The 16,225-nt window shown below is 46.0% G+C and overlaps 2 protein-coding genes across 6 annotated transcripts in view; one reads left to right on the forward strand and one right to left on the reverse strand.

The window, feature by feature from the left end:
• LOC131136339 (putative ribonuclease ZC3H12C) lies at positions 1 to 6,655 on the forward strand. The gene is made up of 5 exons (XM_058083081.2): positions 1 to 1,385; positions 1,737 to 1,876; positions 1,940 to 2,174; positions 2,254 to 2,360; positions 2,453 to 6,655. Exons 1-5 carry the CDS (start codon positions 766 to 768, stop codon positions 3,868 to 3,870), a joined length of 2,520 nt encoding a protein of 839 aa, XP_057939064.2. The 5' UTR covers positions 1 to 765; the 3' UTR covers positions 3,871 to 6,655.
• The window catches only part of LOC131136341 (radixin), a 19,923-nt gene continuing 7,561 nt past the window's right edge, over positions 3,864 to 16,225 (reverse strand). For 4 of the 5 annotated variants that reach the window (XM_078795259.1, XM_058083091.2, XM_058083088.2 and 1 more), the window contains exons 2-14: positions 16,053 to 16,147; positions 12,485 to 12,568; positions 10,762 to 10,857; positions 10,550 to 10,672; positions 10,335 to 10,486; positions 10,175 to 10,258; positions 9,497 to 9,643; positions 9,126 to 9,222; positions 8,878 to 9,041; positions 8,338 to 8,468; positions 8,109 to 8,269; positions 7,850 to 7,942; positions 3,864 to 7,775 (exon numbers count right to left, since the gene is read on the reverse strand). In XM_078795259.1, the coding sequence (XP_078651385.1) occupies positions 7,323 to 7,775; positions 7,850 to 7,942; positions 8,109 to 8,269; positions 8,338 to 8,468; positions 8,878 to 9,041; positions 9,126 to 9,222; positions 9,497 to 9,643; positions 10,175 to 10,258; positions 10,335 to 10,486; positions 10,550 to 10,672; positions 10,762 to 10,857; positions 12,485 to 12,568; positions 16,053 to 16,070 (1,803 nt within the window). In that variant the 5' untranslated portion in view covers positions 16,071 to 16,147 and the 3' untranslated portion in view covers positions 3,864 to 7,322. The remainder of the gene's footprint in view (positions 7,776 to 7,849; positions 7,943 to 8,108; positions 8,270 to 8,337; positions 8,469 to 8,877; positions 9,042 to 9,125; positions 9,223 to 9,496; positions 9,644 to 10,174; positions 10,259 to 10,334; positions 10,487 to 10,549; positions 10,673 to 10,761; positions 10,858 to 12,484; positions 12,569 to 16,052; positions 16,148 to 16,225) is intronic. The other variant, XM_058083092.2, reaches the window with a different exon arrangement.

Here is a 16,225-nt window from a genome sequence, read left to right on the forward strand (position 1 = left end):
CACTGTTTGCAGCTTCCTCTTTGTGTTTTAGCATCATTTTTTAGCTAATTTGCATGACAGTGCAGGAAGTGACAGATCGAGATGATGCACCAAACAAAAAGAAGACTTTGTGACAAAGCCTTTTTCTTTTAAAAGGGTCACTTCTTTGTCTCCTCGTCAATACAACGCTCTTTGTTTGCGGAGTCAACCCGGCTATGACATAAATACATAATCTGGCCTGTGTAACAGCTTTGGGAAGCTAGCTTGATATGCTGCTGCTGAACTTTAAACTCGGGTACAACTGTTAGCAGACTTTTCATACACCAAAGTGAGCAACACCAACGCTAGCATAAGCCACGTGAGGTACAGTGCTAACATGACACTCAACACGGAAGAAAAAAGTTGGCAGAGCTTGATTGTAAGATGTGTAGTGAAGCCTTTTTTTCCTTCTTGCAGGGGCGGTCCATGAGGGACGGGGTTTATCCTTTATGATGTTATCAAATGCCGCAACTTCACAAGCAAGCATTTGAGTGCGGCACAAAGAAGCAATCGCGTTTTCTCTTTTTTGGGTGCCAAAGCTTTCAGCTCATGTCTCAGTTGGAGTGAAGAAAAGCTTACGTTTTCATTATTGTCTGCCAGCTGCAACGCATGAAAAATCTTCACCAAATTTTTCTCTTCCGCACCTAGGTAAGGCTTTGATTGACAGGCCGGTGACAAGATCAGTGAGGTGGCTCAGGTGCCCTGGATGTCCCAGAGGGCGTGGATCTGGATGTGTGAGACGGCTTCATGGGCCTGAGGGACCATCTAGAGGATGGGACAGGCCCAGGGTTGGATCTGGACTACCTCCACGTGGAAGGCACCGAGCGGCCTGAAGGTCTGGGCGCCACAAAGGGTGCTGGGAATGTCGCAGCCGTTGGCTCTGGGGCCCTCAGTGACAGCACCAGCAGTCTGGATAGCAGCAGCGCTAGCTTTAGCAGTTTCTCTGAGGAGAGCGGAGAAAGTGAAGATGAACGACTCCAGGCTAAAAATGGAGACGCCTCTGCCAGGCTGGACCTGGTGCCAAAGCAGCCAGTGGAAAAATCACCTCAAATTCAGACTACCACTGATTGTCGCAGCAAAGTGGACTTTGCTTTGAAGCTGGGCTACTCTGAAGAACTAGTGCTGCTGGTGCTTCACAAACTGGGCCCGGCTGCACTCATCAATGATATCCTGGGAGAACTGGTCAAACTGGGGACCAAAGCTGACGTGGAGCAGCAAAGGAGCGGAAGCGCACAGTCTCCTTCCTCCTCTCTGATATGCTCCTCGTCCTCAACCGACTCCTACAGGCTGCTGTGCTCGTCCAAACTGCTGGAGGACAAAGACAATCTTCGGCCTGTTGTGGTGGATGGAAGCAACGTGGCCATGAGGTAAGAAACGCACGAAGAAGTCGATTCACTGAATAAGCGGGCAGTTAGGTAGCTTCAACGGCCAGAACCATCTCACAAGGCTCGGTGTCTTCGTAGTTTTCTTGAAAAATCCATGACAAAAAAAAAACAGAACTTCAAAAGTCCCAGGGAAAATAAACACCTTCATAACATTAGTTTTGAGTTAGGGTTAGGGTTAGGGTTAGGAAAGGCCTTGGGTCAATTTTGAAGGTCTTAACACCAGACCCCAATAGTGGTCTTCAAATTCACCAGATAACCAGATAACGCCAGAGACTAGAAAATGTTGGTTTGTTGTGATTGACATTTACATCCATGACCTTTCTACTCTTTTAGTCATGGCAATAAAGAAGTGTTCTCCTGCCATGGCATCCAACTGGCTGTTGATTGGTTCCTGGAGCAAGGTCATCGTGACATCACTGTTTTTGTCCCCGCCTGGAGGAAGGAGCAATCCCGTCCGGATGCTCTCATCACAGGTAACCACATACTGAGCTTTCGGTCAAATCTCAGACCTTTCCTTGAATGAACTTTGTCCACAGACCAGGAAGTTCTACGGCAACTGGAAAAGGACAAGATCCTAGTCTTCACACCTTCGCGCCGAGTGCAGGGACGCCGAGTTGTCTGTTACGACGACCGTTTCATCGTCAAGCTGGCCTACGAGTCAGATGGCATCATAGTGTCCAACGATAACTACCGCGATCTGGCCAATGAGAAACCGGAATGGAAGAAGTTCATCGACCAGCGACTGTTGATGTATTCCTTTGTCAACGACAAGTAAGTGGCTGAAACAAGAAGACAGTACAAAGATATCTCATGCCATTCTAAGAATCCCAAATGCTGACTGCGTATTTAGATTCATGCCCCCAGATGACCCACTCGGACGGCACGGACCCAGCTTGGAGAACTTCCTCAGGAAGCGACCTATTATTCCGGAACACAGGAAGCAGCCATGTCCTTACGGTAAAAATGAAAGGCTCCTCTTGAGCCACTAAAGGTTTTTGTTGTACTAGTTCCACGCTAATCAGAAGCCCTTGACTCTGTTCCTTCATTAGGTAAGAAGTGTACGTACGGCCACAAGTGCAAGTTCTACCACCCGGAACGAGGTAGCCAGCCTCAGCGTTCTGTAGCTGATGAGCTCCGTGCCAGTGCCAAAATGTCCTCAATGGTGTGTAAAGACCACGCGGAAGACACCCTGATGGTGAAGAACCAAACATCGGTCCAAGCGGAGGATCAGTCAGAGGCCTGCCAGAGAACCCCAAAGAAACAGTTCAGTCCTCTGAGCTCTCTCACTGATCTCTTGGAGGACCAGCTTCAAGTGCAGTCCAAAGTGGAAGCCCGCAGAGGAAGCAACGGCTGCAGCAGAAGTATTTTTGGGGAACCTATGCAAGGGACGCCTTCTTTCTCGGGAAACCTGGATGAGTGGGATTATCCAGGAGCGAGTGGGGGCGCATTCAGGGGATCTACAAGACCACGACTTGCTGAAAATTACTATCAATCCGAGTCTCCAGTTATGGGCTACAAATCCATGGTGAATACGTCTTCCATCCTCAGTCTTCCATCTGCTGCAGAGGGTCTGGAGCGCTTCTTCCCAGACAATTTCCAATCACGGTATCTTCCCTCAGACTGCAGTTGTGACAGCAGTGTCAGTTCTGACACTTTCTCTCCTGACACCGTGTTTGACAACAGACCTTCATGCCACCATCACCAGAGTCAGCTTCGTCATCATCACAACCCACATCACTGCTCTAACCAGTATGTAAGACCTGTTAGCCGTAGTCCTCCTGGGCTGAACCAGCACACTGGAAGAAGAAGACATGATTTTGATGTGGAAGAACCACCTTTTCCGAGTCCTCTACATCCATTCCGATCTCCATCTGCTCACATCCCACCTCCTCATCTTCAGCATTCACTGCTGAACACAAATCCAGGTGAATGTCTTAGTCCTACCATCCGTCCACTCCAAGCATCCAGTGCTCGCACATTTTCTCAGGGATCCCTTCTGGGCTGCAATCTGACCAATTCCCATTGGAAAGAAGAGAGGCTGCAGGACACCAGAGCATATGAAGGTTCACATTTTCCTCCAAGGAGAAACTACTCAGAGCTACGACAACAGCAGCAGCATCAAGTGAATTGGGACCAGCACTACCGGCATCCCCCGAGACCTTGTTATGATCTCTTTCCCACTGAGAACCTTCCTGATGGACCGGAGAAAGTCTGGTCCTCTCCTTGGAGCAGACTTTCGGCACCGCAAAACTTCCCTGTGGAACAATCGCCTCCATCCGCCATCCTGCAACGGGAGACATCCTCCATGGGTCAGTACCAGGACCGAAGGGAGAGGGTGTTCCTTAACCTCTGTGGTATTTTTCCAGCCGATATGGTGAGGGTGGTCATGACCAGGAACCCTCACCTGATGGATGCTCAGGAGCTTGCTGCCGCCATATTGATGAAGAAAGCGCAGGAGAGTTCTTGAAAAATCTTTTTTTAATAATTCAGGTCGTCTCGAAAGACGCAAGCCCAGACGTCCCACTTCAGGCTGAAGACTTCGAGCTCCTTTAGGCGTGTTTTCAAACTTGGACTCTTCTAGCCATCAAACCAATTTTTTGTGCACACAGCCAAACGGGATTTGGTTGAAGTTCTTGGTATGAAACAAATGTTCACTTTGCCTTGTCTTGCCACTGTAGTGCCTCAGACCTGAAGTGGATCAGAAAGAGAAGTGACTCCTCTTTGAAATCGCAATGTGGAACCAAAAAGAGGAGTTTGTTAGGACTGCGTCAGTTTCAGGTGAAAGCATCCCTAGCATCAGTGTTATTCTTTTCTAAGTGAATCCCCCAACTGACATTTTTCCAAAAATATGCTACTTCAGCACTTAAGATCAGAGTGTTTGGGGGTCGTGATGTGCACGTTTGCGAGTCCAGGCTTTCAAGGGTAACAGTGCATTTCTGAAAAAAGTATTTATTTGTTATATTTTTAAGGTATTTATATGATTTGGGCACTTTTTGTTATGGCTTTTTTTCTTTTTTGGCAATCATATCAGGGTATTAAGTCACGACTGAAGCCTACCTCGGACTTAACAAAACACGCGCAAATACAGTATATGAGTCGACTTATTTTCCATATCGATGCAACACAGATTTCCCGGAAAAAGGGAAGTGAAACTCAGTCGGTGCCAAACAAGAGAAGGAAAAAACACAACTCCTGGCTGGGTCTTTTCATTTGATTTCCTCTGACTTGCATCATCTTTTGTGAAAGTGCATAATAACGCTGCTGAAGTCATTGTTCAGGATTATTTGAGTCTTCATTTGTATTTAGGTCGTCACTAACGAGGGTTTTGTGTTAAACATGAACACCACACAAGACTGTGCTGATGCAATGCATTCAATACGTAAAATAGTGCAAATACTTGAAATATCAAAACCATTTGATTAATTTCAGTGCGGTAATTCACTGAATAAGTTGTCCAACATAGAATTTACATCATGAATTAGCTTTGTGAAATATTTCCTGGGCAGCACAGACAAGTGGTTAGCGCGCAGGCACACAGCTAGGAGACCCGAGTTCGATTCCACCCTGGGCCATCTCTGTCCATAGGTATGAATGTGGGTGGGAATGGTTGTTTGTCTATATGTGCCCTGGGATTGGCTGGCCACCAGTCCAGGGTGGACCACGCCTCTCGCCCCAAGACAGCTGGGATAGGCTCCAGCACCCCAGCGACCATCGTGAGGATAAACGGTAGAAAATGGATGAACTATTTCCTGATTTTAAAGTATATCATATAGACTTGGTTTTTTGTTAAGTCTGTGAGTGAGTCAGTCAGTTTTTGTGTTGTAAATATATCATAAAAGTACATAGAGTAGTCCCTCGCCAATTCAAATTTTACAGCTTCACTCCTCCAAGTGTTTTGTGGTTCAATATGTCGAATTAGTCAAAAAACACTAATATGTAAGCAAATGTTACCGTTTTGCCTAAACGAAGCATTTTAAAGTATAAAAATGGCTAAATAAACTCAAATATATGTAACGTGTTCAGAAGACGCATTCAAAGTGATATGTACTATTCTTCACTGGTCACCAGGTGACAGGAATGGTCAGTGAGACACACAAGCACCAGACTTGATCTCTGGTACAACAGGCTTTTTTTGCAGGTTTGAACACCATTCTGAAACTCAACTCTGAAACCCCCACGTGACTTGCTAGGGAACACGTTTACTGAAAACACAAGGAACAGAAGGAGGATTTAAATGGTTACTTTTGTGTCATGTCCCCTATTTTGGGTATACAGAGTGTAAAGGTGACTACAGGGGTGTTATGTCATGTCCAGAGGGCTCTAATAAAAGATTGTAAACAGGTTTCCGATGCTCCAAATAGGAAAATACTCAATTTCTAAATATAGAATTAAAGAAATTCACTTACCAGTCGCGTCTGGAACCAATGAACTGCAATAAATGGGGGATTACAGTACAGTACAGTATGTACTGCTCCGATTACCATGACTGACTTCTAATTTAGAATAGGGCTTTTTAAATGAACCTTTATGAGCAACAATTTTAAGTATTTTCAAGTGGGTTCTCCTTTCACTTCCCAACCCTGTGGCTACGTCGCTCATGCAGCACGTGTAACCTGTTCTTTGTTGGTACAAATTGTATCCTCATGATGATCCTCATGATCCGTGTTTTTATATGAGAATATAAGAAATGTCGAGTAAATGTGAGTTTGTCACATTGATTTAAACTGCTATTCATAAGAGGATCACTAGCGTGTTTTGGTGTTCACACGATGACAAACACCACTTTCTTTGTCTCAGGGAACGCTCGCCGCCATGTTTTTACTGAGTTAGTCTAGTTAGCATTCCCAAGTCCAGCAACTAATATATTATTCTGTTCCTCTATGAAGATGCTGGTTGTCTTTGGACTGTATGAGTGTTGTGAAATTGTTGCGTCATGTTGACACTTGTCAACAAAATGCAAATCTGAAGCTCCAAAGTCTCAGGTGGACTTGCAGGTCAGAGGTCATAACTGGGACAAAGTGGACATGAACAGAGAAGGTGTTTTCATGTCATGGTATGTCATGGCAAACATGTCTGCAAATGTTGAAATGCTATTCCACTCTGCTATTGTCATAATTATCACTGCTCCTCCTGCCAATTGTTAATAATTGGCACCTCGCATTATCGAAATAAATGGGAGAAACTTGACATGAGCCAAAAAGGACAAAGCTTGACTAGTGCCATTGCTGCTCCTCCCACCAGCTGTTCATGTATTAATGATGGCCACCTTTCATAATAGAAATAAACAAGGACTGCAAATAATCCAAAATGTCAAGGTGTGCTTGCTCATGTACCTGCACAGGTTGAAAGGTCGTATCATTATTATTGGTGGCTCCAAGGACTCAAAATAATCCACAAAGTAAAATGAAAGCGCACCGTATGTTTGCTCACACACAAGCACATGTGCAATGTAGACCTGTGAAGCAGTCCTTTTACTCCTCCTTCCAGTTATTAATAACAACACACGCCTTGCATGACACCTAACCCTACGCACAAGCACCTGCAAGCGTTTAGCAGGGATGTGTCAGGTGTGACAGGACTGCGGGTTGGTTTTGCACGACTTCAGCTGGCACAGCAGATGCCGCATGAACAGGAATTCAAGGGAGGACTAAACAAGGAATCCTACAAAGACACCAAAAGAAAAAGTAAACGTTAGCGAGCAAAGTTAAAGCTCGGCGGTGAAGCCAGTTCAGAGTCACTGAGTCCTGATGCAAGTCCAGATGTTCTCTTGTGCTTTAGTTGGGGAGGGGGCGGGGGGCAGAGCTGTTAGAGATTGGCCAGCCGCCGTTGTGCAGATTTTTGGCAAAGTAACCAATGCCTGTACGCCTCGTCTCTGCGGCGGCAAAGAGTTCTATTTTTCCCTTTTCTTCCAGCGGAGCCTCACATGGACTCAAACTCGTCGATGCGTTGCTTGGTGTTGCCCTGGCGAATCTGCCGCAGCGTCTTGTATTTGTCTCGGCCCGCCCGCACGTTCTCGGCGTGCAGGACATCGTTTTGGGTCTTCTTGCTGTCGTCCCTTGCCTCTGCCAACTCAGAGCTGAGAGCCTGGAAAGAGAGACCGGCAGGAGGAGGTGAGAGCTTTGCGGGGTGAAGTGGCTGCAGTGGAGGGTGATGGCGCCGCACCTGCAGCTGCTTCTTGACGCGCTCGTTCTTCTGGGCCTCAGTGACACGCTCCTCCTCGCTGCGCTGGCTGCTGACGCCGTCGCTGAGCAGCTCGGCGCTCGCCTCGGCGTTGGTCTCGTCCTGCTCGTCGTGCTCCAGCGCCGTCGGGGAAGTCATGGCCGCCCTCAGCTCCTCACGCGTCTTCTCCAGGTCCTCCTGAGCCGCCATGGCCTGCAGGGTGAGGACACCACGGTGTGACTCATGTTGGGACTTTGTTACGGCACAGAGGAGAGCGATGACTTTACTTTGTGCTGCCACTCGGTCGCATCTTCCTCCTTTTTCCTCTTGGCCTCTTCCAGCAGTGCAATTTTGGCGGTAAATTCTGCTAATTCAGCAGCCTGTTTGGAAAAAAAAATACTCGACATCTTTAGATTATAAAAAAATAGTAACGTGACTCAACAGTGCCTCTGCTGGTTACTGCCAAGTAGTGCAGTCCGACATAAATATGAGCTATGAGGCTCGTCACAGTTGCAGGGACAGGTTGACGGGACGGTGAGTGTGTACCAGTTGTTCTTGTGTCTTCATCTGGTCGGCAGCCTGCTGGGCGAGCGCCGCTTTGGCGTCCTCAGCCGCCTGCCTCTCCTTCTCCAGACGCTCGGCCTCCTCCTTGGCTCGCTTCCTCTCCTGCTCCAGCTCCAGCGCCTTGCGGGTCTGCTCCTCCAGCTCTGAACACGCACACACATCAGCACAAGTTAGTCTTTGAGGCGACAACAGCAGGACGCCGACGTCCCACCTCGCTGAGCTCGCTGCGTCTGCTCTTCGATCTGCCGCAGCCGCTCCATCAGCTCGTCCTTCTCGCGCTCTATCCGCTGCTTCTCCTTCTCGGCGTGCTCGCGCTTTTTCTTCTCGTTTTCCAGCTGAGCTCTGTCGAAGAGACACGGCGGTTAAGAACGTGGAACCATGCCTGATGAGGCCTACAGCCCGCTGATGTTAGAAGTCTGCTTGTTGATGAGGAGCATGGATGTTGGTAGAACATGGCCTTCAGCTGTTCACACAGACTCACTTGGTCACCAAGCATCTTCTTTTGAATGCACATTTAGTCCGCACACGAAAGCATCACAGGTCACTAAAAACGACTTGGGCCTCACTGGTTCCACTTTATAATAAGGCTACCATAATAAAAGCCTTTCACAGTGGAGGCTTTTAAACACAAATGCTTTTTTATAGAGTAGCTTCATAAAAATGTCATGAGCAGTGTATGTGCAACTTTGCCTGATCGTGTGTTATCGTATGAGCGCGCGGGGGGAGCAGGAAAGCACAGCCCAAACACAACCTTTCCATCTGCTTGTGGTGCTTCTCCTCTCGGGCCTGAGCTTTCATCTGCTGAACCTCAATGGTGTCGGGCTTCCTCCTCCTCATGTACAGCTCGTGGTTGCCCATACACAGCGCCAGGATGCGCTTGTTGATGCGCAAGCGCGGGGCGTAGAACACAAAGTCCTGCAGCACAGAGGCAGCAAAAGTGGTCCATTAAAAAGGATAAGAACACACACTGCAGGGATGCTTGGTCCTTTCAGGTCTTACCGGAGCTTTCTTGTCGATGGGCTTGATGACGAACTTCTTGTCGTTGAAGGATATGTTCCGGATCTCGCTCCACGGGAAGCCGATCTTTGGCGACAGCCTGAGGAAGCGGGGATGTGTTCGTGAGCGTTTCGTGCAGCAACAACTGATGTAGCAACTTTGTTAAATGTTGGCTGCTGAGACAAGTGCGTAAAATCAGTATTACAATCATTAGAATCCATGCAGTCATCTCTTGACACGGTCCAGCGGTACTTTTTAGCACCACAAGAGGGCGCTCTCGTCAAATAAATGCCAACCCAAGGACGGCAGTACTGCATATTTAAGTGCCACGTCGTGTTGCACCACTACATAAATCCACTGAAGCTTGGTAGTACTTGTCTTCGTGCTCGTAGATGTTCAGTCCCAGGGCGTCAACACCCAGCCAAAGCTCTGTGCCCTTCTTGTTCTTGATCTCAAAGTAGTTAACGCCGTACATCTCCAAGTCCTGAGCGATCTTTAGGTACTCCATCATGGCGTCCTCCCTGCACACAGAAATACATGATACTCTGATCATTAGCCCATACAATGGTGTGTCAGAGGTACATTAAACATAACCTAACTACTGTACATTACACTAACTGTGGTACATTAACTATAATGTCAATATGGTACATGAAATATGATAGTGGTACATTAGAGGTACACTAAATATAAAGTACAGTAAGGTACATTAGAGTAGATTAAATATGAGGTGGCTGCAGTACATAAAAGAAGATGAAATATAATGTACATTAGAGGAACAATAAATACAAGTGCAAACATGGTACATTCTGTATGTAAACACGGTACACAGGAGGTGCATGGACCATTAAAAATGACAAATATGGTACATCTGAGGTGCTAGACCATTATATATCATGTTATGGTACATTCAATATGATGTGCACATTTGGTGTAAATGCTACATTAGAAGTACAAATTAAATATGCTGCAACAACGATACATCAGCTGTATTTAGAATGTATTAAATATGATATAAATTTGGTATCTGAAACACACAGGTACACACACACCTGAGCATGCTTCTGTGTTCCTCGTGCCATGTCTGTATTCTGTCCTCCCACTGCTCCTTTGTCAGCTTGTGTTGCTCCAGAACTCTACAACACAAACACACACCTCACCCAACAGCTAACCGTGTGACGTAAACGTGTGTGTGTGTGTGTGTGTGTGTACCTCTGTGGCAGCAGGCGGTCTGCAGCCAGGTAACCAGGCTTATGGACATCTTTGCTGTAGTCTCCATACTTGGCCTGGACGGCGTAGGAGGCCAAGAGTACGGCGGTCTCAGGAGGGCAGTAATTCTCGTCGTTCAGTATGGCTTCCTTCACCTGCAGGTACACACACACCTTAGCATCCACCTGGCACAACCTGGATGTGTTGTGTTGAAGTACCTGCAGGAAGAAGAGCCTCTGTGTGATCTCCTGGATGAGTTCCTCTGAGACGTCCTCTGGAAAGAACTTTGCTCTGAACTTGAACTGCAGCGGGTTCTCCTTTTTCACGTCCTGCTGCGTCACCTGCACAGAAACAACCCAGCCAGAATGTGAAACACAGCCTCCTTGAGATGACAAATGAGGGGAGTCATGTTGCTTTCAGGGTCTCCCACCTTCTTGTTGAGCTTCAACCACGTCACATAGCCTTTGCTGTCTGTGTACTGCAGTCCGAAGAACCACACCTCCCTCAGACCCACGGTCTTCACTACCTGGAGGCACACAAATGTCTTCTTCAACCACGCTTTAAAAGAAGTTCAAAGGTCCTGGTACCCACAGCCGACTGGTCCATCAGATTCCTGGCATGTTCCTGAGTAGGTGTGCATTTTTAGTCTGGAGCTACTTCATCCACGTTCTGCTGGATAGTGAAGTTACCATGTCCGTAAGGTTGGTACCTAGTCTTTGTTAACATCTGTTGGCCTGGCTGACACTACATCACTTAACGGTGGACCTGTGATGCCTTTTCCACCTTTCTGACCTAGAACTGTAGTACCAATGTAGTATTCTGGTGGTAAACCATTCTGACCTATAACTGTAGTACCTATGTAGTATTCTGGTGGTAAACCATTCTGACCTATAACTGTAGTACCAATGTAGTATTCCGGTGTTAAACCATTCTGACCTATAACTGTAGTTAGAATGTAGTATTCTGGTGTTCCTTATATGGGCGTGTCTGTAACCAGATAAATTCTCTGTCCCCCCATAAATTGCCATCAAGTTAGATATCGGTGTTAGCCGGCTAGTTAAAGCCAGCTTAATCACTTATATTTATATACTTCCTTCAGTCTCTGCCCTGCCATCCTTTCAGCTGGAGTGTTGTATCCGAGTAAATTCCTCCTATCCCTTTGTTTCAAGTCTGGTCCCTGACCACACTTGGTTTCCAGGGCTGTACCCCCCTTAGCACGTACCCCTAAGCCCTTCATTTGAGGAGAATTCGGACACTAAAACACGCAATACAGAGGTCAAAGAGGGGTGTAAGTAAGAGGTGGAATTGGGATTCAGACTTTGCGTGACCTGTGCATGTGAAAGTGAATTAGCTCAGAATCGGACGCTTTTACATTTATTTTCTCATTCATTAACCCCGAATCTCCAAACAACAGTGTATACTGAAAATAGAGTAGAGTAAATGGAGTGAGGTTTCCCAGGCTAATGAAGTTAGCATGTCAGTAACTTTGGTAACTTGTGAGCGTTTGACTGACTGCCACTTATTCTTTATTCTTGTATTATCTTCAACTTAGCATGTTTGATGTTTGGCTCTGAGCCGCTAATTCTGCTGCCCTGATGTCTTTCTTTCAGATAGGGCAGTTAGTCAAGACTGTACAGTAGATAATGATTTTTCACCTGATGCATCAAAGAACTTGCTTTGACAACATGAGGTGATTTGAGAGAGGTTCCCCGGGCTGGTCATGTTAGCACATCATGATGTTTTTGTGCTCATATTTCTCAGTACTCAGACTCGCTTGCAAATTGAAAGGCCAAGATTGGTTCATGATTTAAGACGACAGATGTATTGTTACACGAGCGTCCGTAAAGCTGTGATGTGTCCTGTTCATAAAAAGCAGAAGCCATAAAAAGCACCACACATTTATTTTCCTTCCTCTGCATCATTGAAACCTTTCAGTCACGGAACAATACTGAAAGCTGCCCTGTAGCACATGCACACACCCACCTACAAAACACACAAAGAGATCTTTGTCAGTCTTGTGTTCTACAGAACCAGAAGCCGCCCAGACGCGACCAAGCTCCTACTGGCACACATTTTCAAGTGCGGAAGGAACAACAAAAGATGACTCAAAGGGATTCTTTGGTGAAAAGTGCTTGAGTGTGTGTGTCTCTAACCTGGTCGAAGAGCTGCTTGCCTGTGGTGTTGGGCTGGATGGCAAACTCCAGCTCAGCATCCATGGTGGTAACACGGACATTTGTCTGTGCAGCAAAGAGTGAAACTAACATCAAAATATGCAGGAAAAACTTAACTCACCGTTTGCTCCAGGGGGCTTTTCACAATTGGCTTGATCAATAGTCTTCACAACAAGTACACACTGTCTACTGTGTGCATCATGGACTGCCCTGTGTGTGTGTGTGTGTGTGTGTGTCTGTATAACAGCAGAAGGCGGACCGAAGTCAAAGTCACGAGAGCAGTGGTCAGTAAAGAGAAAAACATGGCAGACCCCAACAGACGCACAACAATTTGAGGCAAAAGCTAACCCTCATAAGCGCATGTCTTTGGGAGTGTGTGTGAGCAGGGTCATATGTTGCCTTCAAGGTCACTTCATGTGCATGCATCACTGCAGCTTGTTGATAAGGTTTCCACGGTAGCGGGTGGTAACCTTTTCCATCCATTTTACTGCAAACACAGCGTAATTACGTGGGGGGTTTCCCACCCTCAACCAATCAATGAGGCAAGATGCTATTCCTGCCAACCAGTGGTTGCAATGTGAGTCAGTGAAGGACATGTCGAGTTGTGAAGCCATGCTTCTACACCTGTGCAGCACAACACAACTATCCATCTTTCATTTCATTATATTTCATTCATTCAATCCCAAACAGTTTTCAAAAGCGCTCCCCCTCGGTACCCGCCCTTTTACATGATTTGGACTGACGTTGCAAGGCACAAACAATATTGTGCTCTTGGGCTATATAGACATGGTATATACCAAAAGAAAGATTAGACTCATTTTTCATCAGGAAAAATAGTTTGTTTCTACGTTTTGCCTTCTTTAGTTATCAACGGTAGAACATAGATAAGTTTCAGCAAAATATGGCTTCTCAACAAGATAGATACATTTCAAGCATAACTCTCACTTTGACTCAAATTTGACCAAATATATTTTGCCAAAATTACTCAACAATGTCGCCACAACATAACAAAATGGTTGCGGTCGTCTGTTGTGTCCATGCACTCACAGACTTCAGGTCGTTCAAATACTGTATATTTCACCACCCGGACCAGCCAGTTGAGAACCGCTGGTGTAGTATAGTAAGAGTCATGAGGGGGGGAAAAAAAGAAAATGGGCAAGGCGAGTGGACTAAAAAGCAAATATCTGAGAGCAAAAACTGACTTTGGTCATGTCGATAAAGGCAGTGCTTCTACAGAATGAAGCTGCGCTGATCTGGAACCTTCCTATCTCATAATAATCCAGGCCAGCCTGGCAGCACGTACGCCTGTCCATGTGTGGGGGCAGGGGGGTATGCTGAGGCATCAGGACCGCCCTGCGACAGTGTTTGTGTGTACGAGTCCAGACTCAGACAGACATAATTAAAAGCTCCTTGCCGCTAAGCTGGTTTGCAGGCTGGGAGGGCAACGACAGCCACATTACTTCTTTACCTCTGCCTTGTTTTACAACACCCCCTCCCCCATCACCTCTCCACTTTCACCTTCTGCAATCCACCCAAAAGTTTATTTTTTTAATAATTACTATGCCCTATAGTACCATATACTATTGACTAGGGGACTTTGGAAGTGGCACCTGGCCTATAGTACTAAATAAATTGACAAATGTAGAGTTAATCCATGTGATCGGTATTGATATTGGCCAATCTCACTCATGGATGATCGGTATCAGAATCAACAGCATAAAACCTGGATCAGAGCATCCCTAATAATAGGCCACAGTCAACCACAAAACAGCAATCATTCATGAATGAATTCACTGCCAAAGACTAAGAAGACTTAGCAGGAGGGATCAATACTGCCAACTTAGTCATTCTAAAAACAACCCCCACCCTCCCCTGCTGTGGAAAATAATGTCATGTACGACTTACTTCCATTACTTTGGCCACAGATAAAAGGAGAAAGGGCGACAAAGAATGCACGCCTGGCGACACCTTGAACTGTGACTTTATTATTCTGATTATTATTATGGTTATTCCTTCATCATCTATTCATGACATTCCTTTAGGTTACAGCCAAAAGAGCAGGTTTTGATGTTCATGCGTTCCCTCTAATGAGACGTAGTGACTTGTACAATTGCTATTCTACAAACTAAAATAACCCTTTTGAAATATTTAAACCCCCAACAACATGTGCAATATGCCACAATATATCAATAATGTAGGACTCTGCACGTCTGGCAGCGTGGATTAACAGCTCAGACTATACACACACACACACACACACACACACACACACACACACAAACACTTCGGGGCTGATCCAAGTATAAAGAAAATCCATACAGCATGTCTTTGAAGAGATTGTACAGCAACACCTGACCTCCCCCAGGGTGTAATGTTGTTCATTTCTTGCCTTGTTGCCATGTTTTTGCTCTCCTTAGTTGGCTTTAAGCACATTTACTAGCAAACAACACATTTCCCACAAGTGCTGCACAGAAGCCGGAGACAAGAGGGGCAACAAAGACGAGAACTTTGGGGTCCTTGTGGGAGGTTTGCCAACTTCACTTGCTAAGTGGCTACAAGCTAGCCCACATGATTTCAGTGAAAAGGTGCTCTGTGTGTGTGTGTGTGTGTGTGTGTGTGTGTGTGTGTTGAGGTCAGAGGCACAGCATATAATGTAACCAGAGGGGGAGTTCCCCTTAAGGCGGCTTGGATGTCGGAGGGAAACAAAGTGCTTCTCTCTAGTTCTTGCTTTGTTTGATGCTTTCTCCTCACCCCCATCCTGACGCCTTGTTTCTCGCTGAGGAAAAACAAGCCATCGTTGCAACAGCAAAATGTCATAAAAAACAGAAAGGCTGCGGAACACGACATTAAGAGCTTTGCTCTTTAAACCTGCCCAACCTCATAAGTCCGCTTGATGGTGACTCAAGACAGATTTATTGTAAGCAATATTATTATTATCATTGAGCATCTCCATTGGCTGACAAAACCGTCAAAAGCATCTTTCACATTGCCTTGAAAAACTACCGTTTTCCTGCCTTTTCCGGAATGGGGGCACCGTTGACCTGCCGTTTTTCCACTTTGAAGTTAGCATCAGAGCTGGAACAGCAGCAGGATGATGCGTGTGTGCAATTCTCACATCACGTATTATTCATTTATGAAATAAATGGTTATGAAATATGGTTTTCATTACATTAGAGGCTGCTCAACATGAAATAACACCCCTATAGTGACCTTTACAGTCTTAACTGCAGTCCATTTTGTTGCATTTCGCTGATTAAAGTTTGAGTCCAGTCAGATAAATAACACATCGATCTGCCAGAAAATAAGAAGAGCAAAAGGGATTGGTGTGGCTGACTTAGCAATGTTCCTGCGTACTCGGACACCTCTAGCGAAGAGCAACAAATATTGCTCATCTCAGTGAGCAGCTATGGTTCACTCTTGTTTGTTCTTTTTTTACTCACGTTTTGTCTGCCCCACGATATTCCTCTTAGCATCTACTACAATTACATACACATGCGTCATGGCAAATGATGCCGCCACACATAACTGCACCCCTGTGGGAAACACTCACCGGCTTGGGCATCTTCATCCTCTCTCTGCCCTGCTGCTTAGAAAAGAGAAAGAAGTCGTCCTCCGTCTTCCTGCCACTCTCGGGGCCACCAGTGCCTGTTAGCGTGACATACAACAAAGCATGAAGACAACGAGGCCCAGATAAAAAAAAAAAACAACAATCTTTACCAAAGC

Source organism: Doryrhamphus excisus, linkage group LG12 (genome assembly GCF_037039965.1).
Source record: "Doryrhamphus excisus strain RoL-2023G ecotype Guam linkage group LG12, RoL_Dexc_Guam_v1.1, whole genome shotgun sequence".
Classification (NCBI taxonomy): Eukaryota; Metazoa; Chordata; class Actinopteri; order Syngnathiformes; family Syngnathidae; genus Doryrhamphus; species Doryrhamphus excisus.

Excerpts from the sequence above, each read along its gene's own strand:
- LOC131136339 (XM_058083081.2), top strand. The coding sequence starts at position 766 with ATGGGCCTGAGGGACCATCTAGAGGATGGGACAGGCCCAGGGTTGGAT. Across the intron at positions 1,386-1,736 it reads GGAAGCAACGTGGCCATGAG|TCATGGCAATAAAGAAGTGT; the intron begins GTAAGAAACGCA and ends CTACTCTTTTAG. Across the intron at positions 1,877-1,939 it reads TCCGGATGCTCTCATCACAG|ACCAGGAAGTTCTACGGCAA; the intron begins GTAACCACATAC and ends CTTTGTCCACAG.